This window comes from Ornithorhynchus anatinus, chromosome 3 (genome assembly GCF_004115215.2).
Source record: "Ornithorhynchus anatinus isolate Pmale09 chromosome 3, mOrnAna1.pri.v4, whole genome shotgun sequence".
NCBI lineage: Eukaryota > Metazoa > Chordata > Mammalia > Monotremata > Ornithorhynchidae > Ornithorhynchus > Ornithorhynchus anatinus.
The window spans coordinates 42325778-42350251 of NC_041730.1; the positions used below are offsets into that span (position 1 = coordinate 42325778).

Sequence of the window (24474 nt, forward strand, 5' to 3'; positions counted from 1 at the left end):
AAAGATGTCAGGAAATACTTGGGGGACCAATCTCTGGGGCTGCAGCGTACTGGAGGAGGATATTGTACAACCAACATCTTGACTCCACTTCCAAGGGCCAGAAAAGATTCTGGGAATGAATGCCTTTCCTCTCAGTGGGGAGCCTTCACAGAATGTCCGAGACTATGTCCCTAGCTGTTTTCCTTGAACTGTGACCTTGCTGTTTACAGCTGTATCTTAGTGAGAAAATCCTCCTCTACCAGCAGTGCTTCCCAACACTCAAATTTGATAGGCAAGTTGTCACGCGTGGGTTTCAGTAAGATTTATTTGCCAGCTAGCGGGCAGGGAACTTGTCTACCAACTCTGTTGTCCAAGTGCTTAGTACTGTGCTGTGCACACAGTAAGTGCTCAGTAAATACCGCTGATTGGTGGATTGATTACTTGGGAGCCTAGTGGTAAGGAGAGGTTTGCCATACAGAATGCCCCTAAGGCATCCAAGCAGCAGCAAGTCTGAGGAAAACAAGGGTCCCACCTTTCACCTTTTCTATCCCCCTTTGGTGATAGGCATATTCAGCATTCACAACTTGCATATTGGCGGCATATTCAGCATTCACAACTTGCATATTGGCCCTTTGTGGACTTTCTCTTGTGGTCTGCATCAAGATGAGTCTCAGGCGTTTGCACCTTCTTACTTCCTGTTACGCCTTCTGAACGTCAGCCCCTGTCTTTTGCCCTCTCTGAGAGGATGTACAGAAGTGGGCCTTTCCTCAGACCACAGCCTAGAGGTGAGGGATTCTGTGTCCTGCAGCACTCATCAGCTCCCTTGATGACTCTCAGTTCTTGTGAGGTGGAGGGGAAGGCACTTTTCCAAGACATTCAGGACTGGCCTGTGAGGACTTTCCTAGGTGTTTGCTATCCAAGGATTTTCTGGGGGTTAATGTCCAATTTCTGTGGTGGTTTTCACAGATTTACTACCGAGTTCATAATCACCTCTCGTATGACCAAGGACAATTCACATTCACACAGCCGCTCACGCGTCTTCCACGGAGTTTGTCTACCACATGCACATTAACTAGGATCTGGAAATTTTTTCTTAATGGAGTGACATAACTTTGAAAACATACTGAAAATCATTTACCCTTGAGTTAATAAGAAAAGTAATGTTAATGCTGAGACAACATTAAAAGTAATGTTAATGCTGAGTAATGAGTTGAAAGTGGTGGGAGGGAAAAGTGGCCAAAAGAGAAATCAAACCCTGGTGGTGGGAATCGTACATTTGGGACCCTGAGAACCCTTCCCTAGAAAGAAGTCAGATCACTCAAGTGAAGTATGTGATGGATTAACTGACCCTATTTTTTTTAAAGGTGTTTCTTAAGTGCTTACTATATGCCAGCCACTCTACCAAGCTCTGGGTTAGATACAAGATAATCAGGTTGGACACAGTCCAAGTCCCACATTATTATTATTATTATTATTATTATTATGGTATTTAAGTGCTTACTATGTGCCAAGCACTGTTCTAAGGGCTGGGGTAGATGCAAGGTAATCAGGTTGTCCCACATGGGACTCACAGTCTTAATCCCCATTTTACAGATGAAGTAACTGAGGCACAGAGAAGTGAAGTGACTTGCCCTAGGTCACAAAGTAGACAAGTGCTTATTTTTACTTTATGTTAGACCCTTGCTTGTGTTGCTCTTGGTTCTAGCCCAACATAAGGCTTTTGCAGAGTTTCAGTTTCCATGAAGGGCCAATTAAGCCTGCAGTTTGTTGTATATAAAGGAAATGCCTCACAAATCCAGGGGATTGAGAGGAAGTTTGATGTGTCTATCTCGCCACTGAGCCCTTTCCCACGTCCTCCTCTGGCCTAGAACCTTCTCCCCCGTCATAGACTATAGATAACCACTCTCCCCACCTTCAGAGCCCTCCTGAAATCATATCCTCCAAGAGGCCTTCCCTCATTTCTCCTACTCCCTCTTCTGCATTGCCTATGCACTTGGATCTCTTCCCCCTTAAGCACTTTATAGTCATTTATTCAGTCATATTTATTGAGTGCTTACTGTGTTTAGAGCACTGTACTACGTGCTTGGGAGAGTACAATACACTCCACTCTCAGCCCCATAGCCCTTATGTGCCTATCCGTAAATTTAGTTTCTCCCTCTAGAATGTAAGCTCCATGCCAGCAGGGAATGTGTCAACCAATGCTGTTACATTCTTCCTAGTGCTTAGTACAGGGCTCTGTATACGGTAAACACCCAAATACCATTCATTGATTGATTCCATTTGGCATAACATAAGAATTGATTCCCCAAACCGCAGCCATCCAGACTCCCTTGTGGTCCCATTCAGATCTATGCTAGACCCAGTTACTGACATTCTAGCCCTCTGAAGTTGATTTAAGAAAAACAATATTTGCAGAGATCTATTCCTCTCCTTAGAACATCTTGTATTCCTTGCTTGGCAATAAATTATGCACGCTTTCTGCCCTTGAATCCATCCAGCACTGTTAAAAGTTGGTTTATACTTTAAAATGTGAAGCTTCCTGTAAAGAAATTTAGGATTCGTCCTTATCATCTCATTTCCTACTCCCATTCCCGTTCAAACTTCTCAAATGAGTTGTTTGCATCCATTACCCCCCTTCCCTCTCCTCCAACTTCTTGATTCTCCGGTTGCCACCCCCTTCACTCCTCTGAGACCACTCTTTCCTTTCTCTGGTCTCCACTGATTTTGACAAATCCAGTGAACTCTGTCCCATTCATCAACCCCTTGGCTACCTTTGACACTGCAGACCATTCCCTTCTCTTGGAATCACTATCTAACCTTGGTTTTAGTGACACGCTGGTTTCCCGCTTACCTCTCTGACTATTCTTTCTCGGTCTTTTTCACTGACTCCTCTTTCTACCACAGTCATCTGGGTGTTCCTCAAGGCTCTTATTCTGGGCCTCCTTCTCTTTTCAGTTTTCTCACTTCCTTGTGGAACTCACTCCATTTCCATGGATTCAGCTGCTTTCTTCACATCCCCTTCAGTTGGGCATTTCCTCCTGCCTCCAGGAAATCTCTACCAGGATGACCCACCAGCACCTCAAATTCAGTATGTCAATACCTGAATTATTCTTCCCTCCTAACTCCTTTCCTCCTTTTAAATTTCCCATCGCAGTACATAATACCACCATTCTCCCCCCTCTCAAGCCCTGAACAGTGGCATTATCCATGAGTTCTCTATCCTCTCCGTACTCAGTCTATTGCCAAATTCTACTGGTTCTTCCTCCACAGCAATTCTAGAATTGGCCCTTTCCTCTGTCCAGAGCAGTCACCATGCTGGTCCAGGTACTTAACATGTCGTGGCTACTGCACCAGTCTCCAGTCTCCTCACTGCTGTCTCTAATCGCCCCTCTCTGGTCTCTACTGCCCAGATCATTTTTCTGAAATATCATTCTGCACACGAATCTCATAGCTACCCATCCCTTTCCACATCAAACTGGAATTCCTGGTGATTAGCATCAAGGCATTCACTTATTTTTCTCCCCCATGCTTCTCCACTCTCCTCCCATTGTCCCACCTCACCCTCTCCAAACTGAGCCATGTTGGTGCCTCTCCTGGTACTAACCTTTGCTCTTACCCTTCCCGGAATGCCCTCCCCAATCGAGTCCAGCACATCATAACTTGGTTCGTTAAAGCCCTTCCCGAAACACTTCTGCAGGAGGCCTTCCCTAATTCATTTCTATTCGTCCCCCAGTTCATGCACCTACAGCTGCCAATTCAGCACTTCCTCACCACCTAAGCACTTGAAAGAAAGAAAACCATGTAGCATTTACATGCATATCTCTGTGTAGTATCTATTTCCCATCTGTATTTTAATCGTGATAGTATTTATTAAGCACCTGTGGGCAGAGCACTGTACTAAGCACTGGGAGAGAATCCATGGGTGGGAATTAAACAGTTTCCTCGTCCCTTTTTGGGGGGGGGGCTTACTCCCCGGCTAGATTACAAGCTCCCTGAGCACAGGGCTTTCCGTGGCTTAGTGGAAAGAACACAGGCTTGGGCAGAGGTCATGGGTTCTAATTCCAGCTCCACCACTTGTCAGCTGTGTGACTTCGGGGAAGTCACTTTGCTTCTCTGGACCTCAGTTCCCTCATCTGTAAAATGGGGATTAAGACTGAGCCCCATGTGGGATAGGGACTGTCCAACCCAATTTGTATTTGCCCCAGCATTTAGTACAGTGCCTGGCACATAGTAAGCGCCTAACAAATACTATCAATATTGTACTCTCCCAAGCACTTAGTACTCTACTCTGCAGCCAAGTACTGAACAGATACTATGGATTAATTGGATTCATGTAGTGGTTCCCTGTCTCCAGGGCAGAGTCACCCCTGCTTGAATTGTAATTTAATGATTCTACCAATCACCTGGGAAGTAGCCTCACCCCCCAGCTTTCCAACCCAACTCTCCCTACTCCTTCACGTCTCCTGGTCCTTTCCTGTACGCACACCCAAGGCTCACTCCCCTGCATCTCAACCACATACACATTGCTTTGTACTGGGTCTATGCGAGTTGTGTTTATTTGGGGGCTTTCTTGCCCAGAGATCCTCAAAATGGGTCTGAGATTGGGTTGAATGAGGTGGGGGGTGGGTTTGGAGGAGCAACATGCTCAGGGAAAGGGAGTTTGGCAGAGAAAACCTGAGGTTCTTCTGTTTTTGGGAAGTCAGGGTCTTGGGAAGAGGGAGGGCAGATTTGTTATGTGGAAAGCCTTGGAACATCGAATGGGGTGGAGCCAGCTTCACGTATAATCCAAATAGATGGTGTTCTAAGATAAAAGGTAGTTCGCTGAATGTCAGTCCTAACGCTCAAAGTCATGCGCGATTGGCTTCCCTGTCTTTAGAACTATGGGGATGTCTCCTGTTGTCTTGATGAAATGGAAGATGTTATTTCTCTTTGGATCAACACCAACATTATTTCCCTCATAGACCAGGCCTAAAGGAGAAGAAGGGTTTAGGAAGTAGAATGTTCAAGTGGAGGAAACCTGTGTAGTAAGTGACTTCTTTCTGTCCAACACTGTTCTAAGCGCTGGGGTAGATACAGGTTAATCAGATTGGACATATGGGGAGAACAGATGTTGAATCCCCATATTTTACGGCTGATGAAATCACGCCTGGACAGAGACAAGTGTCGGAAAAAAGATGTATTATGGCTAATCTGGTATTTTAAGAAAATAGATATAACCCCCTATTTTATGGGTATATAATTTTCTATCCTTGAACAAAAGTCTTTCTCTTAGAATCGGTCCCTTAGTTTTTCAGCGGCCATGGTATAACTGAATAAATTGCATCACGCTAAAATTTTCAGCCTTTGTTTTTGTCAGATGGAGAGAGTTGTTTTGGCAATGGCCCCTGCAGTCAATGAGTCGTATTGAGTGCTTACTGTGTGCAGACCACCGTACCAAGGGATTGGGAGAGTACATTATAACGTTTGGTAGACACGTTCCCAGCTCACATTCTAGAGGAGGAGACAGAGATTAAAATAAGTTCTGATATGTGTATAAATGCTGAGGGGATGTGGGTGGGGTGAATAAAGGGTACAAATCCAAGTACAACAGGCCGTGAGTTGTCAAAAATATTTACAGACCCTTGGCAAATGCCTACAGGTGCAGAAACCTGAGGAGCAGGGTGGTCTAATGGATGGAGCATGGGCCAGGGAGTCAGAAGGACCTAGTTTCTACTCCCAGCTCCACCACTTGTCTGCTGGGTATGACTGGGTAAATCACTTAACTTCTCTGTGCCTGTTATCTTAAGTAAAATGGGGATTAAGACTGTGAGCCCCATGTGGGACATGGACTGTGTCCAACCTGATTAGTTTGTATCTACCTCAGCGCTTAGTGCAGTGCCTGGCACATAGCAAACACGTAAATACCATTAAAAAGTGACAGGCTGAAATTTATGGAGAAGTAGGATTGGAGCACTGATGTATAGTTCCTCTCCTGAGTGGACAGCAGTGAATAGAGGCCTTGTTCAAGCTGCTGAGGTGCATTCGGCCCAGATGCAGGCATAATCTAGATCTGGATTGTGTTCCTCAAAAATGTGTCTGTATTGTCGAAAGAGGTGTGTGTCTGTTGGGCAATGAATGATGCAACATAATGACACTAGTCTTGGGTGGTTTCTGGCTGCAGCAGTAGCAACCTCAGCTTCTGGGAGACAGTGGAAGGAAAGTAAGGCGGGAGTGCCGTGGGCAGCTATATTAATCTCCTCCGCACGCCTCCGGAGTCGGCAGAAGGGAAGGTGCCAAAATCTTTAAAGAAGTGGTTTGGTCAAGGGGAAGGAGCACAGGTGTGAGAGTCAGGAGCCCTGGGTTCTAATCCCAGCTCTTCCACTTTGTCTGCTTTGTTCCCTTGGGCAGTTCAGAGGGAGGGGTAGTGTCCCGTATCTTTATATCCTATTAATTCCCTCGAACTATTTTAGCAGTAATAGCGTTTATTAAGCATTTACTGTGTGCAGAGCACTGTCCTAAATGCTGGGAAAGACTGTGCCGGTGGAAATTCCTACCTTAGCCTCAAGAAGGGGGTTTGGGATGGAGTAGAGGAAGAGGTGGTTGTCAAAGACTCTAAAGTGGTATAATATTTGATGGCGCCCAGGTGTTCAGGTGATGCAATCGAGAAGGAGCTAGAGAAAGATAATAATAAAATTGTTGGTACTTGTTAAGTGCTTACTATGTGCAGAGCACTGTTCTAAGCGCTGAGGTAGATACAGGGTAATCAGGTTGTCCCACGTGAGGCTCAAAGATGCTAAGCTGCTCAGAAAAGCAATAACGTATCTTAGCACTTGCTGGTGGTAGCCTGTTCTTGAAGTAGGGGTTGAGGTGAATTATGTGGGCTTAGGTGATAGAGTGAGTGAGGGAGGTGGTAAGAGAGTCCGGAAGTCGTAACAGAGAGCAAAAAGTGGGCAAACTACTTTCTTTCCCCACGAGCTGGGAATGAAAAGAGGTGAGATTCCCTCTGGACAGAGATGCAAGGGGCAGCCAAGTCTTGGTGATGATGGAAAGGTCGAGTAAAGAGAATAAAGGAATAGGTCCAGGATGAAAGTAAGTTGTCCACAATGGAGTCCTAATAGAGGAGGGGTCTGAGAGTCAGAAGGACCGGGGTTCTAGTCCTGGCTCTGTCACTTGTTTTTTGGGTGACCTTGGGCAAGTCACTTAGCTTTTCTGGGCCTCAATTACCTCACCTGTAAAATGGAGATTAATTGTGTGAGCTCCGTGTGGGACATGGACTGCGTCCGACTGATTCCCTCGTATTTTCCCCAGCTCTTAGAACAGTGCCCGGCACATAGTAACTGCTTAACAAATACCATTAAAAAGTTACCTTATCCCCCATGTCCATATTCTTCTAGTCATCTTCCAAAAAGGAACTCTCTCCTCTTAAAATCTAACCCTTCTATCTATGCCTTGGACTTTCTACACCTTTAAAAAATATTTGCATCCACTCCATTCCTCTTGTAATGGAGGGGTGTTATAAGTAGTATTTGTAGTATTGTTAGTATATGGTAAACCCTTATTATGTGCCAAACACAATACTAAGCATTCAGGTAGGAATATAGATAATGAGGTTGGACACAGTCCTGGTCTCATGGGGCTCAGTCTCAGTAGAAGAGAACAGGAATATGTAACCCCCATATTACAGCTGAGGAAACTGAAGCAGAGAAGTTGTGAATTGACCAAGGTGCAGGGGGGTGGAGGCAGGGGGCAGAGGTGGGACTAGTACCTGGATCTCCCGACTCCTAGGCCTGTGCTCTTTCCACTAGACCACACTGTTTCTCGCTGATATCTGGCACCTTCCCCTCTGCCTTCAAACAAGCCAAGTCTCCTGCTCACAGATTGAAAAGGGCATCTCATGTCCCACTGGCTTTTACCCCCCGTCTTTTGTCTATCTCCCTGTTCCCACCCCAAATCCTTGAGTGGACTGTTCTACATCCACTGCTTTATCTTCCATTCCATCAGCTCTCTTGACCAGCTTCAGTCTGGGTAGTGCCTGTTCCTTTGTAGCCTCTGCTCTACTTTCTCCAGGCTTCTAGCTCTGAGTATCAGCATGGCCCAGGGAGAGAGGCAGTGTTGCCTAGTGGAAAGAGCACAAGCCTGGAGGTCAGGAGGCCTGGTTTCTCTTCCTGGCATCACCACTTGTCGGCTGTGCGGCCGTGGACAAGACAGCTTCCTCACCTGTAAAATGGGAATTAAATGCCTGTTTTCTTTCTTCCCCTTAGACTGGGAATTCTGTGTAGGTAGGGACTCTATTGATCTGATTTTCTTGCATCTGTCCCAGTGCTTAGTAGTGCTTGGCACATAGTAACTGCCTTAACTATTATTATCATCATTAATAATAATAATATCCGTGACACCTCTCCTGGTCCCAGAAAATAAAGACATGGAATGCTGACTGAGGGTTGTTATCCATTTAAACTACAATTCAGCTAACAAAATACATTTCTTGGTCCGTCGAATGTTGTAACTAGGTCTTAATGTTCTGTTTTTTCGGTTCGTCTTCATTTGTTTTTAGAGGTCTGTCTGGGTTGAGGCTAATGAATTTCTCCCCGTTCTTGGGAGAAATGATTTATTCTGTATCTCATTTTCACATTCAGTTATTTTATATCGCCTCCTCAACAACCTATAAATGCATTTCCCAGTCCTTTTTTTTGTTCTTGTTTAAAGTGAGCCCCTCTCGACTTTTAGACTGTAAGCTTATTGTGGAGATGGAATGTGACTGTTTATTGTTCTATCTTACTCTCCCAAGCGCTTAGTACAGTGCTCTCCACACAGTAAGCACTCAATAAATGCAATCGAATGACTGAATGAACCTTTTTTCAGTGCTGCAGCTTCTGCCCAACAGTGGCTTTTTCCAGGCTGCATTTTCTTCAAGGAAGCCATCTCACATTCCCTCTCTCCTGTGGTTTAATCGTTTCAAGTTACCTTCATTTAATAGTGTTCCCCTCCTTGCTCCCCTCCATCAGTGTGAGAAATTAAGGGCTGGTAACCTGAACAGCCGATGAATATCACCTGAATTGCAAAAAGAAAAAGCACACGCACCCAAAAAAACTGTGCTGTGGAGTTTGTGTTACTAGTATTGTTGTAGAATACTAGAAACCCTAAAGAAATAGACTCCTGGATGGCAAGACTGTGTTTTTCGATGTTAGAGGTGTGTGTGTGCACACATGCGTGCATATACGTGTTTCATGGAGTACATGAAGTCCTTGGCAGTGTACAGAGGGTTCGCATTGGGTTACTCAGAGCATAATGATGGGAGCAGCAAAAATTTCCTGCTTCTTGGTTTTGGCCAGAGAGGCAAGTACTTTGAGGACTGCAGCAAGAAGTATTCAGTAGCAGGACCAAGTAGCTATTTAAATCAACTTTCCATTTTCCATTGAGGGGTTGGGGGTTACAGTTGCAACCCGGACGCTGCCTCCAGATTTTGCTGAAGTGGTTTGGAAGGTAGCACTCGAAGCTTCTGGGTTTTTTTCTCCTTCTTTCCTCCTCCCGCCCCCAGCTTGCTCTTGCTGCTTGTGGTCCAGGCATAGGATGTCATCTTGGGAAAGTCTGTCGGAAAAAAGAGAGAGAGAGTAGTATATAAAATTTTTGTTCATGACCCCTGGTGTAATGCCAGGCTTGAAAGTTTTTGTTCACAATTATTTTAAAGGGTAATGCTGTTGAAGCACTTGTCCACTAAATTGTCAAAGAAAATCCATTTATCCAAACTAGGTATAAGGCAATCAAACAAAATTGGATCTAGTTATGTTGGGCAGGTTAATAGAACTTTTTTTTCCTGAATATCTTCTCTAACCTCAGTTTAGGTGAACTTTTAATTTTTATTATGGTATTTGTTAAGTGCTTACCTTGTGCCAGGCACTGCACTAAACGCCGGATAGATTCCAGCTAATCAGGTTGGACACAGTCCGTGTTACACATGGGGCTGTCAGTATTAATCCCCCTTTTACAGACGAGGAAACTGAAGCAGAGAGATGTTAAGGGAATTGCCCAAGGTTGACAAGTGGCAGAGCCGGGATTAGGACCCAGATCTTTCTGACTCTCAGGCCCTTGCTGTACCTACCAGGCCACACTACTTCTAATGGTGAGATATTGTAAATGTAAAGTCGTTTCGGGGGAGCAACGTGCAGCAAGAAGAAATGGAGTGGATTTTCATAAGTACAGGTGTCAGAAGAGATTTTGTAAATAATGAAGAATTACTACATACCAAATCATTTCCAGGCGCAGTCAGTGTAACTGGAACTGTTGGTCACACATTGGTCATTCAGCTCTACCCCCTTAGATAAGTTAATTGTACCTGGCTCTCTAACTCTCCCTTCACCATCCCCCCCATTACTCTGTTCTCCGATTTGGATCATCCTCCCTCCCCCTGACAGACATTCCCCACACAGTCAATCCCTCCTAAAATATCACCTCGTCCAACACATTGTCCATGATTAGTTTCTCAGCAGTTGGAGCCATGCCATCTCTTCAGTAAAGTCTGGCACCGATACACTTAAATGTAGCCTCCGTAGCACTCATGGCTTTATGTTTACTCAATTAATTAATTTTGACCACTCTAGTTCTAAATATTTTTATGTTCCGTCTCCCTCGTGTAAGCTTTTTGTGGGCAATTTGGCACTCTCCTGCTCTGTAGGTACACCCCACCAAGGGAACACTCAAATGCCACTGCTACTGTTATTACACAGTACAAGCAAATGGTGAAAGAACCGAGTTTTTAGATTGGGTCAATAAGTTCACATCCTAAGCATGTATGTGATCAGACTTCAATGAAGGAGGCCCCTAATAATGGCTTTATTGGAAGTATTTTCGTTGACTTCCTCCGTTTGTCAATTTACAGGCAGTTAAGCCTCATGATAGCCTGGTTTAAATGTGAGAGGGAATCTCCATACTATAAATTCTGTGTGTATTTCTTATGGTGTTAAGCTCTTACTTTGTGCCAGGCACTGGACCGAGTGCTGGGCTGGATACTAGTTAATCAGGTTGGACGCGGTCCAGTCCCACAAGTCCCATTCTTGATTCCCATTTTACAGATGAGGTAACTAAAACTCAGAGAAGTGGAGTGACTTGATCAAGGTCACATAGCAGACAAGTGCTGGAGTTGGATTAGAACCCAGGTCCTTTTTAAATGGCATTTTAAAGCACTTACTCTGTGTCAGACACTGTTCTAAGCACTGAAGCCCTTCCGACTCCCAAGCCCGTGAGCTGTCCATTCAGTCGTATTTATTGAACGCTTACTATGTGCAAAGCACCATGCCACTTATGAAAGCACTTTATTTTTGTTGTGAGTCTGGTTGATTAGACAACGGGAAGTTGAAGCCCTCTATGGACTCTCCCTGTTTCAGGTCGACTATAGTTTTTAGAGATTTGTGTTTTTGAGGTTAGCATTTTTTGTTTTTTTTTTTAAAAAAAGAGTGTCACCTTGACTCTTCCTCCAACCCCTTTGGCTCCTAGGGTGTGTTAGGCACTCAGCACTGTAACAAGCACCGGAATAGATACGAGGTAATCAGGTTGTCCCACATGGGGCTCACCGTCTTAATCCCCATTTTACAGATGAGATAACTGAGGCAGAGAGAAGTGAAATGGCATGCCCAAGGTCACACAGCAGAAAAGTGGCAGAGCCTGGGAGTAGAATTCACGTCCTCTGACTCCCAAGCCCCTGCTCTTTCCACCAAGGCACGCAACAGTTTTCTTATCCGAACCAAGCTCTGCAGGGTTACTTCCTACACTGAAAGGCACTTGAACTGTTGAGCATTTTATCCTGTATTATTTTATTCCCCCTCTAGACTGCAAGCTTGTTATTGGCAGGCAACACGTCTGATAATTTCTATTGTATTTTACTCTCCGAAGTGCCTAATACAGTGCTCTGCACATAGTGGTCAATAAATATGATTGATTTCTGATACTTGAAATCAGGATAAGTCATTGGCTTTGTAGCCCGACCATTCATAATCCCATCAGTGCAAGGGATGATGAAATGCCATCTTAACTTGAGCCTATGTCCTTTCTTCCATGCCTTCTCAGTTCACATGCATGGAACCGTGAATTTGAAGGAGAAGCTCTAAAGGAGACATTAAAGAACAGTCATTTTTAGCAAGCATTTCAGATCTTTAATGTGGGAAGTCTCCTTTGTAATGCTGAAGGTTATCTAAATGCCAGTTTGTTTTTAAAATATGAAAAACCTGAATCTTTGCACACCCAACTCCTCATTTTGCTGCAGTGATTCAGAAGAAACACTTTGCATAAATGGATTTTTTTAAGAATGCAGTTATTGGGTTTTATGTTTATTGATACATGAAGGACTTTTTTTTACCTTTATCTAAAGTAGGATTTCAATGTGATCTCTGATTTTTTTTCTTTCTAAAATAGAAAATAAAATCTTAACTTAGTTATTCAGGGACTGATTCTTTAGCATCTATTACTGTCTCCTGTTGCAGTCATTTTGAGCTTTTCATTACTCAGTTCTTCACCAGGGGAATTAAAGGAAATTTTTTTTTACTCTTTATTGGCAGCCCATGGGAAGTCTTTGGTAAAAGTTGAAACTAGTTTTGGCTATAATAAAATTTTGAGTTACACACGAGTCACCCATAACCCATGTTACCCTTCCTTCATATTTCAGATAATTGAATCTTTGCCCAGTTAATGTCACAGTAATTATTTTGATAGTTGTATTTGGAATGCAGCATATTCACTCAGGCTCCAGGTTCTTTCAGAGTATTGGCCTGCTGGGCAGAATTCTCCTTTTCCCGAACTCTCCCTGCTCGATTTTAACTATAGGAAGTTACTGAATCATTCAGTCAACGTCATTTTAAGTGCCTGCCATGTGGAGAACATTATACTAAGCACTGAGGAGAGCACCCCCTATCATTGTGAGCCCAGTACTTGCCAGTCTGATTATCCTGCCTCAACAGTAAAAGCTTAACAAACGGCACAGTTGTTATTAATAATAAGGCACATTGTCTGCCACGTCGCTTCGTTGATCTAGACTAGCTGAGTCTCTGTTGGCCAAGCAGATTGGAAACAGTGCCAGTACCATTTAGTAATGTGAGTCCAAGAGCCTCTTTCAGCTGGCTTCTGCATTTGAGTCCTAAATATTGCCACCTCACTTCTTCACAGAGCTCACTCCGGTTGACTCCTCCCATTCACCGGAATATTCTGGGCAACTCTCCGCATCCCTGCTGAGATGCTGCACAGGGTAGTAAGGATAGAGGAGAGAGTCACTGTTTTCCTGGGAGAAGGAGAGAACTGTCCAAAGCCCTCCATGGGGAGAGGAAAGCCAGGGATCAGGTCAAATGCCGAAACTAACCAGGGAAGATGGGGTTTCTGGCTAGATGGGAAGGGCAGGAGAGGGAATACTAATGGGCACACATCCACCTTTCTCTATTATCCCAACTACAGTGATCACTTGGTAGCCAGTGACAGCAGGATCCAGCTAACGACCGAAGTAGGAGTAAGGATTGTTTGGCAAGAGCTGAGCATAAATAGATTGTAGGATATCCAATTTCCAATAAAACTGTCAATCCTATGCTCCGGGGAATTTTGGAAGAGGAAAGCAAAGCCGAGAAACTATTATACCAATTTTAAGAAAGTATGTGTCTTGGAGGATGTTAGTTTCTGTGGAACAATGTCATGAAATGTTCAATTATAGAAATGCTGAAATCAGCAGGGGTCAGTGAGTTTTACATTTGCTTCGACTTCAGACTTTGTCTAAATTGCAGTGGGGAAATAGTTGCATGTCAGACAATACGCTCCTTCCTCTTTCTCCTCTTGCCTGCTCATTAAATGTCCCCTCCCTTTCCTTGGCCTCTGACCCTGTTACCTTTCATCTCTTAAAAACACCTACCACTTGGTTCTCCATTCATGCCACTACCTTCAGTCTCTCACTGTCACAAACAACTCTTTCCCTACTGCTTTCAAGTGTGCCCGAGTCTCCCCTATTCCTAAAAGCCTTCTCGATCCCCTAGCTATTGCTCCTCTCTTCCTCCTATTCCTGTCCATACTTCTTGAGCACATTGTATGTACATGCTGCCTTCACTTTTTTCTTTTTATGGTATTTGTTAAGGGCTTCCCATATGCTAGTCACTGAACTAAACACTGGGGTAAGTACTTACTACTTACTGTGTGCAGAGCACCGTACTGCGTGCTTGGAAGAGTACCCTATGACAATATAACAGACACATTCCCTGCCCTTAGCGAGTTTACAGTCCAAAGACATGAATATAGATTGCATATATGTACGTAAGTTCCGTACCGGTGATAAATAAAGGGAGCAAGTCAGGGTGACACAGAAGGGAGTGGAAGAAAAGGAAATGAGGTTGGACGTAGTCCATGTCCCATTTGGGGGCTGACAGTCTCAATTCCCATTTTATAGATGAGATCCCCGAGGGACTGAAGTGAAGCGACTTGCCCGGGGTCACACAGCAGACATGTGGCGTAGCTGGGATTATTACTAGGATTAGGGATTGGGATTGGGATGTAACTCCCAGGCCCGTGCTCTTTCCACTAGTCCACGCTGCTTCCCTACCATACAGTCAGGTTTACAACCCCATCGTTCCACTGAGAGCTTTCTTCAAAATCACCAGTGACCTCCTAGCCAGGACTAACAGCTCTACTCTGTCCTAATCCTTGGCCTCTCAGTCACCTTCAAGATTTGTGCCTACTCTCCGGGACACTCTCAGATCTTGGTTTGGCCAGCAGAGCACTCATGTGGTTCACCTACCTCTCCAAATGTGCCTTTTCAGTTTAATTTGTTGGGTCTTTCACCTGTTTCTTCTCACCAAATGTCCCGCACAAGCTCCGTTATGAGTTCCAGTACTTACCTGCTTTCATGTCTTAAGTTTTCACCTCTCTGGGGATCACCCTCACATCTCCCTCAGCACAGCAGTTCTACTTGAATGTTCTGCCAGCTCAAACAAAGCTGACCTGTGTGTCTTCCCTTCCAAATCCATTCTTAATAACAATAATTATAATTGTAGTATTTTGTGCTTACTTTTTTGTGGTGTGTGAGTGTTTACAATATGCCAGGCACTGTTCTAAGCACTGGGGTAGATACAGGTTAATCAGGTCGGACACAGTCTCCGTCTCACATGGGGCTCACTGTCTAACTAGGAGGGCGAACAGGTGTTCCCGTTTTATAGTTGAGGAAACTGAGGCACAGGGAAGTGAAGAAGTGACTTGCCTAATGTCACACTACAGACAGTTGGCAGAGCTAGGATTAGAATCCAGGTTTCAGGCTCTGGTTCCCATGCTCTTCTCTGCTGTGGGCAAGTCACTTAACTTCTCTGTGCCTCAGTTACTTCATCTGTAAAATGGGGATTAAGAGTGTGATTTCCCCCATGTGGGTCATGGACTGTGTCCAACCTGATTAGCTTTTATCCATTCCAGCACTTAGTACAGTGTCTGGCACATCATAAGCACTAAACAGGTACCACAAAAAAGTACACTCTGCCAAATGCCCAGTACAGTGCTCTGCACTGTTCAATACATGATATTGATTGATATTTAATACAATTATTCACTAGGTAAATGCAGTAGTTTCTTCCCCTTTTTGAAAATACATTGGGATGATCTTTGTCATAGAGAGGGAAACGTGCATATGAGCATTTCGTGTAACACTTTTGCCCTGTGAAACACTAGTGATTGTTCTAGGTAACTGGCGTGCTACATGGAAATTTATCTCTTATTTTTTTCCAGGCTGCAGAATATGTCCCAGAGAAAGTCAAGAAAGCCGAAAAGAAATTAGAAGAGAATCCATATGACCTTGACGCATGGAGCATTCTCATTCGAGAGGCACAGGTTTAGTGACATAGGATTACATTTCCTTCTCTATGGGTCCAATCACACTATTTGGTACTGGAGTAAATAATCACTATTTACAAAATCATAATATTGTAAATGCTGTTTATTGGTTTTCACTTTTAGAATCAACCTATAGACAAAGCACGGAAGACCTATGAACGCCTTGTTGCCCAGTTCCCCAGTTCTGGCAGATTCTGGAAACTGTACATTGAAGCAGAGGTTAATATTTTATTTTTATCTTTTCTTACATAGCATTTGCTAGGAATTAACATTTCCATTACAGTGGTAGAAGATAATTTCAGTTAGGTATGGCCACAACCAGGACAAGGAGAATTTAAGTGTCTCTTGCCTTATTCTGTAAAATAGGTGTGAAGGAGTAATTAAAAATGAATTCTAAAATTTGGGTCTTTTTACAAGATGATGATTGTTGCATTATGGAGCTGCAACAACATTAAAACAGTTTCAATGGTATTGGAGTGCTTTAGCCTTTTATTTACTTGTCATGTGTCAATTTATTGCCTCCTGTGTCATTTATTTAGAACTCATTTTTCTTTTTGTTCATACCTACAAACTAATGTGAATGGGCTACTCTGGAAAATAATGAAATGTGACCTTAGTTACAATAAGGTATTTTGTCTGTCTCCAAAGTTGTTAAATACTTTAGGTGGAGAGGGATGATTTCAAAATGTAAATGTTCTTGAAGTGCATGTTTTTGAAGTACAACTGTATAGTTAATACATCATCACAGACTGTAAGTGTTTTCATACTTTGAAGGAGTTTTTGTGACTTTATGCAGGCTAAGAAAGTTATTCCATTCTCCGAAAGACAAAGCCTACTAGATATCTAAAGAAATTCTCCTACCTACACCATGATTGTGAAAATTTAAAAACATTTTAATATAGCTAATAGGAATTTAAGTTTTGCCTTTTCAGATGACTCTCTTAAAATATCAACTAAGGCTTATGTAATACTCAATTTCTCAGTTACATTCATTATTGTAATTAGAATTCAACCATTTAAAATATTTGATTTCCACTTTTATAACTAGGGGTTGACAGTCAGGATTATGTATCAGTGAGGTGAGAGATCCACATGTCATTGGAATGTGATACATCTTTTTCAGGAAATTTAAAAATTGAGTTAATTTCAATAGGTCATTTCGAGGCCTGAAATTCTCTAAAGTCTTAAGTTAATGCTGCTTTGGCTGAACTTTAAAATACAAATTATAGAACATAATTAAATACTAATTTTTATTTGTACTGTATTTTGAATTATTTCATCTTGCAAAAAAGGAAGACATTTAGTGAAGTGCCGTGTATGAGTGCACACGTGTGCTTGTGTGTTTGTGTGTAGTCTGTGATGCAATTTGCGACGTTTAGTTGCGATTTCTCCTTTTTGCTACACATAGTCTGAACAAAACCTCAAGGACTTCCTCATTCAGGCTTTGGGATCATTTCTTCCCTCTTAAACTAAGCCATCCAAGTAGACGCCTACAAAAGTAAAAGGTGAGTGAATACCTGAGTGGAACTTATGCAGACATATATGTTCCTTGGTGCCGCTCATTAACACAAGATACCTGGATCGCCTGAACTTGAACTGCACTGGAGCACAGGCATTGCAAAGAAGCCAGCTCACGTATGAGGCTGCCCAATTGTAATGTATAATGTTTTGTGGAATGGAAAATGTAGTGATATGTTTATCTGTAGTAAAAAAAAAAAACAAAAAACTACCCTAACAATCTCAAGGTATCCTAACTGTTATTTCATGCATTAGACAGAAGCTGGCAGTTGAATAAGATAATATTCTTTAATCTAGGAAAGACGCCATGACTCTGTGCTCCATTCATAGTAGGCATAGAACAAATCAGGTTCCCCAGACCGCAGTCTAAATGGATGTAGGTTAGGCATTCTGCTTCTGTAATACATGCAGATGTTTGTGCGTTAATTAAATGAGGCATTAAAATGTGGTTCCTAGCCCAGTGTAAATTGGGTTTTTTAATTGGTGACATGTTTTTAGTGTTCTGGGGTTCACATAGGAACAAGGAAAGTTCACCTTTTTAAATAAATTCTTCCTTCTCTTGTGTTAGTATCCCTGATGGCTTGAAAAGTTCAGCTTTGTGTTCATTATTTGGACGTTTTATTACGTTTAGTTTTACCTTGTTACATTTGCCAGACACAGACAAACAGACACAAAATAACTTTGGGGGCAGTTATCATCTGTATGCCACTTCAGTGATTCTCTTCTTCTTCTACTTCCCTATTTATCCGAGTTAGTTCTGTATTTGATTTGGTTAAATTGCTTTTATGACATTTAGCAAAAATTGTTCCTAAATTAGGGAAGTAAGTTGTTTAAAGATTTTCCGTTATCATCTCAAAGATGTGGTATTGTAAGTAATGCCTCCTCATGGCAATATCTCATCGGGTTGGAAATTGATACGTTCATTTTCTAACTCCAGGAATATAGGTCTCGAGCTATATGCTGTATTTTTCTGCCTTCTCAGTTTTGGTTTATTCACTCTCCAATATGAGATTTCACTCTTATATTTACTTTTGGAAAGGGTAAACTTAATTTGGCATACAGTATTTGTGGTTAAAACACAATCTCCTTAAGCAGAGGGTTACTTTTTAAATTCTGTATTGGACAGTGGTTATTCTAGGGAGAATGCTTAAATAATAAAAACACAGTTGAGTATGTCACAAAATGATGCAGTATAAATGTCTTCTTTATTGTAGGGTCTCATTACATGGACAGCTCTTGCCAAGAGTGATAGTTTGTTCAAAACATTCTGAATTAGTATCTATAGTCAATCAGTGTAACAGTATTTGCGTAATTTACACTGAGCACAAGTGAACATGAAACTATTGATTTTAAATTACAGTAGAGACAGAATGAGCCTGATTACTCCTTAAGCACCTAGAATTAATTTACCTGGATTGGTTGGCTTCGGGATGTATAAATGAACTTCAAAAGGCTGTTTTTACTGTTTGATATCATAAAATGTTTTTTGTAGTAAAACACTGCCTTTTGTTTTGAGTAGAATGAATTGAATAGAATGAAACTAAAAATCAGCCCCACTTAAAGAAAGATTAGAGGAAGGGAGTTACTAGGTATGTTTTCATATAGAGAGAAAGTTAGCAGATGAGTAATACCAATATTATCAATGTGATTTTGGCCCATTCTCCAGTTGTTTTCGTCTTGGATTGTGTATTGATTAAAATATGTCTTATTCATTTAATTAGCATACATTAGTTCCTTCACGAAAAGCGCATTACGTTACAGACTGTTCTCTGTGCGTTCTTCTAAGATGATACTTGACCAGCTAATTTTTCTCATCCATATACACCTATAAGATCAACATACAGATTTTAGTTGTGCCCGTGACCTAGAAGATCACTGGAAGTGACTTCAGAGTCAGAAACAATATTTCGTTGTTGCTTACTTTTTAAACCCTACCCCCTTACAGCATTTTGAGATTATTTAAAAATGTTATGTATGTTGTAATTTTACTGGAATCAATAATTGGGTGAGAATTTTTATAGCTGTGTATTCTTTTGAAATGAAATTTCCAGACCTTAAGGAAAAAATAGAAGTATTTTACTTTTTGATTGTCAATACGTTCTTTGTTTATGTATTTTGAACAATAGTATTTTCTTCCTTGTTCAATTGCCAACATTTTAAATGGAGCTTCTGAAAGATTTTAAAAATCTGTTTAAATCCACTGCTTCTGTGTCCAATGGAGAAGAAGAGTTTTGAGTTTGCTTTCGTTGCTTTTATGGTGCCTGGTACCTAAAACCAGAAAAGTAGAAAGTATGCATACGCACATTTATGCACTTTTGTGCTGTTAATATTAAGATGTGTGTTACTCCTATTCTGTAGTCCAAGTTTGCGTGTAGAAGTGTACTCTGCTCTCACTAGTTTTCTGACTTGAGCCACTTTAGATGATGCACACAGTAAGGCACTCAATAAATCTCACTGACTGATTCAAGTCCTTATTTGTCTACCCAAAGACATTTCATGATATCTGGAAGAGGAATGAAGAGGGTAATACATATGCTTCTGACCTTAATATGAATGTATCTTATTGTCTATGAAACATGTAATTGCTTAATAAAAGTATGTAGACAATTACAACTCATTGCTTCTTATTTAAATGCTGGATTTGAAAACATTTATCGATTTTTGAAAATAAGCCTTCTGCTTGGAAAAACGGAAGTGACCTTTCAGGATGAAGCTGGAGTGACCTAATTTGAAATAAACTTCTCCACTGCTATTCCCTCTTCAAACACAATTTAAGTTAGTAATCAGAAAATAACTGTATTATACTATGAAATGTGTAAGAAGAACCTTTCTGGTGCTCTTAAATGTAGATTAAATATTTTACGCTTGCCACACTGTAACTTTCGTGTACTTATCGGAAGTCATGGCAATTTGTTTTATTTTTAGTAGAGTGCTTTTGATAGCCATACTTTATTCAACCCCTTATGAACATGCTCCTTTTCTGTTTGTAATAAATGTTAGTCCATGTCTGTGACTACTGAAAATCTTTTCTTAGAAATCAAGTCCATTTAACTTATATATTTCCTTAAAATTTCACTATTTTAGTCTCATAATTTATGTGCAAATGTAGGGGTGCATATTTAAAAAAACGGAAGCCTGAAAATTTTTGGCAAAGCACTTGATGTGCCGCAGAAATGTGGGGTTGACCAAATGTGTGATCAGATTATGCATCAAGTAAAAATTGCTCTGATGGAAATAGATACAAATGAAGCATTTTTAAAAGTACTGGTAATGTCTGCTGAAAGAAATTTACCATTTCCTACTGTGGAGGCATTTGCCCAGGAGCTCTGTTTATGTGCTCTGCAAGTGTTCTTAGTGTCACCCCTTCATTTGTAACAGTGTTTTACTTCGTCCACAAACATGGGCTATACATTCTCTTTCTTGGGATTCTCTTGAGACTGCGACGCAGACTTCTAAAAGCCAAGGACAAAGCTGTTTATACAAGATGTTTTTGAAGCAACTCAAAAGTAGGGTTCTTTTCCATCAATAAAATTTTGCTTCCTAGTTTCTTCATATTATTTGGTGGGAACCCCAAAGTGCATTTTCTAGTGTGCTGTATTTCAAAGTGAAAGGTTTTGCCATTCATTGTAGTGCTAATACTGTACCACCCTGTACAGCAGACAGTTGCCATTGTATATTGCAAGACCATTTTCTCAGTGAAAACAGACATCATCCCCACCATAAAAGGCATTAACAGAACATTAAGGTGTTTTTTTTTTCAAAATTCAAATATACTCCCTTTTTTGTAGGAAAAAAATACTGATTCTGTTCAATGGACCTTTTTGTTTGTATGCGTATTTAATAAATATGAGAATTGCTCTTAGAAGTAATTTTGGCCTTGAAGAACTTGAAATGCGATGACACAGATGGGAATAGTCTGACTTGGAAAATATGTAATGTGACTGTAGACCCCACGCTGACCTTTGATCTTCACCTTTTAGAGGTGTCTTCTTTAAGTACTATATATTGATGTTTTTTAACATTTGTGTATATATGATGTGTAATTATGCCAGTAAGAGCTCCTGATGGGTTTATAAAATCCTGAATATTTCACTGAAATTCTATAAAGAAATTAGAAAGCATTCAAGTCATTAAATGTGACTCATAATTTACAGTTCACAACCCATTATCGTAGATGTCAGAAAAGAAGAAAAATCTACCATTGCTTCAGATGAGTCAGTTTATTCAGTCGTATCGTGATCGCTTCAAGAGGAGAACTCCACTAGAGTTCAGGTTTATGTAATTCCCAGCCCTATTCACAGACAACTCCCTCTAATTTAAGAGGTCCAATAATGGTTTTTCCTATAACATTAGAGAGACCTTTATCAAAGGCCTCTGAGTTACTGCTGCTTCTAAAAGTACCCGGAAAGTTTTTAGCTATCAGGTAAATGTTTCTCGTTCAAACCTATCGTCCAGTTACAGCTGCCTAGAGAAGACGTAATTTGTGGTGCTTGCAAATTGAATCAACAAATTTAAACTAGCTGGACATGCGATTTTAGCATACATTTATAGGGTACTCCTGTGGTTTCTGAATGAACTCAGATTGATAGCCTGAGTGCCATAATTACTGCCATATAGTATTAATGATAATACAATTTTGAGGATTTATTTTATAACAATATTGGAAACACCACAAATGAATCAGTTTATGTAGCACGCTGAACTAACGTTGGATTGGCCAGATTTTCAAAGTCAAAGTGGGTAGATAGGGTGGTGAAGCAACTTTTCCAGATAATACAAGCAAAGAGGATTTTGCCGAGTATTGGCACAAAGATATTTCTTTGTAATCATTTGCCTTTTGTAATCTTCCACCCTGTGGTAGGAATCCTGTGCCTATATGTTATCCATAAAGTTGCTTTCCCCCTTTCTCTGTTCCTTTTCCTGTGGGGATCTGCCTCTTGTGTTAGTGATTTTGAGGGATTTATGTTGTAGAGACTCGGATACTTTGCACATAGCAACAGCAGCAGGTAATTGCACAGCCCAATACAAATTGCTAGAATACTCTAGAATGTTTGAAACATTACTCCTCTGTAATATTAGTATTGTTTAGCATGAGTACAGCTTGATGGCTAATCTCTGGATCCGAGTGGTGCCGGAGGAGGGGAAGGCTGCCAAGTGTAAAAATTACCGGCCTCCAACCTGACTTGCCCACTAGATCTCGTGGTGTCTTTTCAGTCCACAAAACTTTAGAGGGAAGTTGATGTATCTTATATTTGTGGGTGCTTATAGAAAAATGTTTCTATTCCCTAACTCATAGATTCCCAGTGCTATCAACTGAAAATGGCAGGATAAATTGAATTCGGAGCCTTGAGCAACATGTGGAATAACTCCCTTTGATTTTGGAGAATCTTAGAAGTTCAGAGAATTAATGTGGGAAATAATTTAAAAGTGAAATTCAGTTCTTTTTTAGCATGCAAGTGTTGATCTCCCATCTCAGTTTCTCACCAGTTGTATAGTACTTTAATTATTAATGTAACATAAACTTGAATCATTTGTAGTTTGTCAAAGTGCCATCATGTAGTTATAACATGTTTAACTCCTACATGTAGGATAAGAAGTTTTTTTTCTGTAGTTTTCTTTTAGTTTGAAATGATTAAGTGCAATGAAGGGCATGTGACTTAAGCGTGCAGTAGGTTTTGTTAAAAAAATCTCCCTCTACCCACTTCCATCCATCACTGAAAAATGGTTGAGGGATGACAGAGTAGTTTTCCAAGAACATATAATTGTTTTGGGTTGTCATGGAAGAAATCTGTAGTACCCAAACAGCGTTGACTCAAATTGTTCTGCTTAACAGATAATGAATATGGTAAAAGTTCCAAGACAGGAGAGAGACTATATAGGCACACTCTACATCTAAATGAAAAATATCACTGGTACTTTTATCAGGTTTCTACTTTCCTTGTTGATAATTTTCCTGTAAAAGATGGCAGTTCAGTGCAGTGTTTAGGAAACTTTAATTTATGAACATTTTCTTTGAAATGAATTTCAACATTAAGAGTATTAAATTGAGAAACAAGCAGAATATTTTAAGTAAATATTTTATCTGTGGGCTTTGGAGTCTATAGTCTTCTGTGTTCTATATCGTTGTGCCTGTTTGCTACTGAATGACAAGTAGCAAGCCCTTTTGCAAAGAGCTTGGCCCTCTAACTGTTCAGTTGATTGGGAATCCATCCCTAGTAGTGGTTTTCTTTCTGGAGGAGCTGTCTGATAGTTGTCTGAGTCTGAGATTTGAGTCATATCGTGAAGTCCAGCATAAATGCAGGGTGAAGAATCAGCTACGTAGTTCAGCCTTTGCACGTATTTGTCTCCTGTCTTGACTGCATTAAGGAATTTTGCCTACTGATCAGTCACATGGCAATTCTCTAGTGAATTGGTGCCAGATGGACCTGACCTAAGATTATTTGGTAATTGGAATAAAGAATTCTCTTTAGTGAAACATTGTGTTCTAATGAAGCATTAAGTATGAAATCCTTTTAAAAACACTTGTATAGCACCATATCAGTGCCCTGCATGAAATGGAGTTACTTAATGGATAATTGGAAAAAACATTTTGCAAAGCACGTATACAATCAACGTGTAGAGCACTTGAATCAGCTGGTAGCAGTTTAGATGGAGAAGAAAGGGCGGGTTTTAGTGATATCGTCAAGGTCGAACCGACAGGATTTGCTGACAGCTTGAATATGAGGATTGAATAAATATGAGTCGGGGATAACGCCAAGGTTAGGGACTTGCGGCAGAGGGTGGTGGTGGTGCTGTCTGCAGTGATGGGGATGTCCTGGGGAGAACAGGGTTTGGATGGGAAGATGAGTTCTGTTACTCCCCATTATGCAGATGATGGAATGGGAGCCCAGAGTTGTTAGTGACTTGCCCAAGGTCACTTGCGTATCAGTGGCAGAATTGGGACTTCAGTGTTTCCGTTAGACTTGAGGTCCCCAAAAAGTTTTGTTTTAAATTATTGTATCTACTAAAACTCTTCAGTTTTCTTAATCTGTAGACTCAATGTTTTAAAAGTATGTAGACGATATATAACCGTTAGTGAGTTGAGACTTTCCCTATGTATGTATTTTTTTTTTACTTTTTGTGGTGCTTGCCCTCGCTCAAATTTATCCTGTTAGGTTGAGAACA

General features: G+C 41.1%; 1 protein-coding gene across 1 annotated transcript in view; it reads left to right on the forward strand.

Moving 5' to 3' along the window:
* Positions 1 to 24474, forward strand: part of CSTF3 (cleavage stimulation factor subunit 3) — a 79437-nt gene that overhangs the window by 6331 nt on the left and 48632 nt on the right. Inside the window, exons 2-3 of the mRNA XM_029060309.2 lie at positions 15688 to 15789; positions 15916 to 16011. Coding sequence (XP_028916142.1) covers positions 15688 to 15789; positions 15916 to 16011 — 198 coding nt within the window. The remainder of the gene's footprint in view (positions 1 to 15687; positions 15790 to 15915; positions 16012 to 24474) is intronic.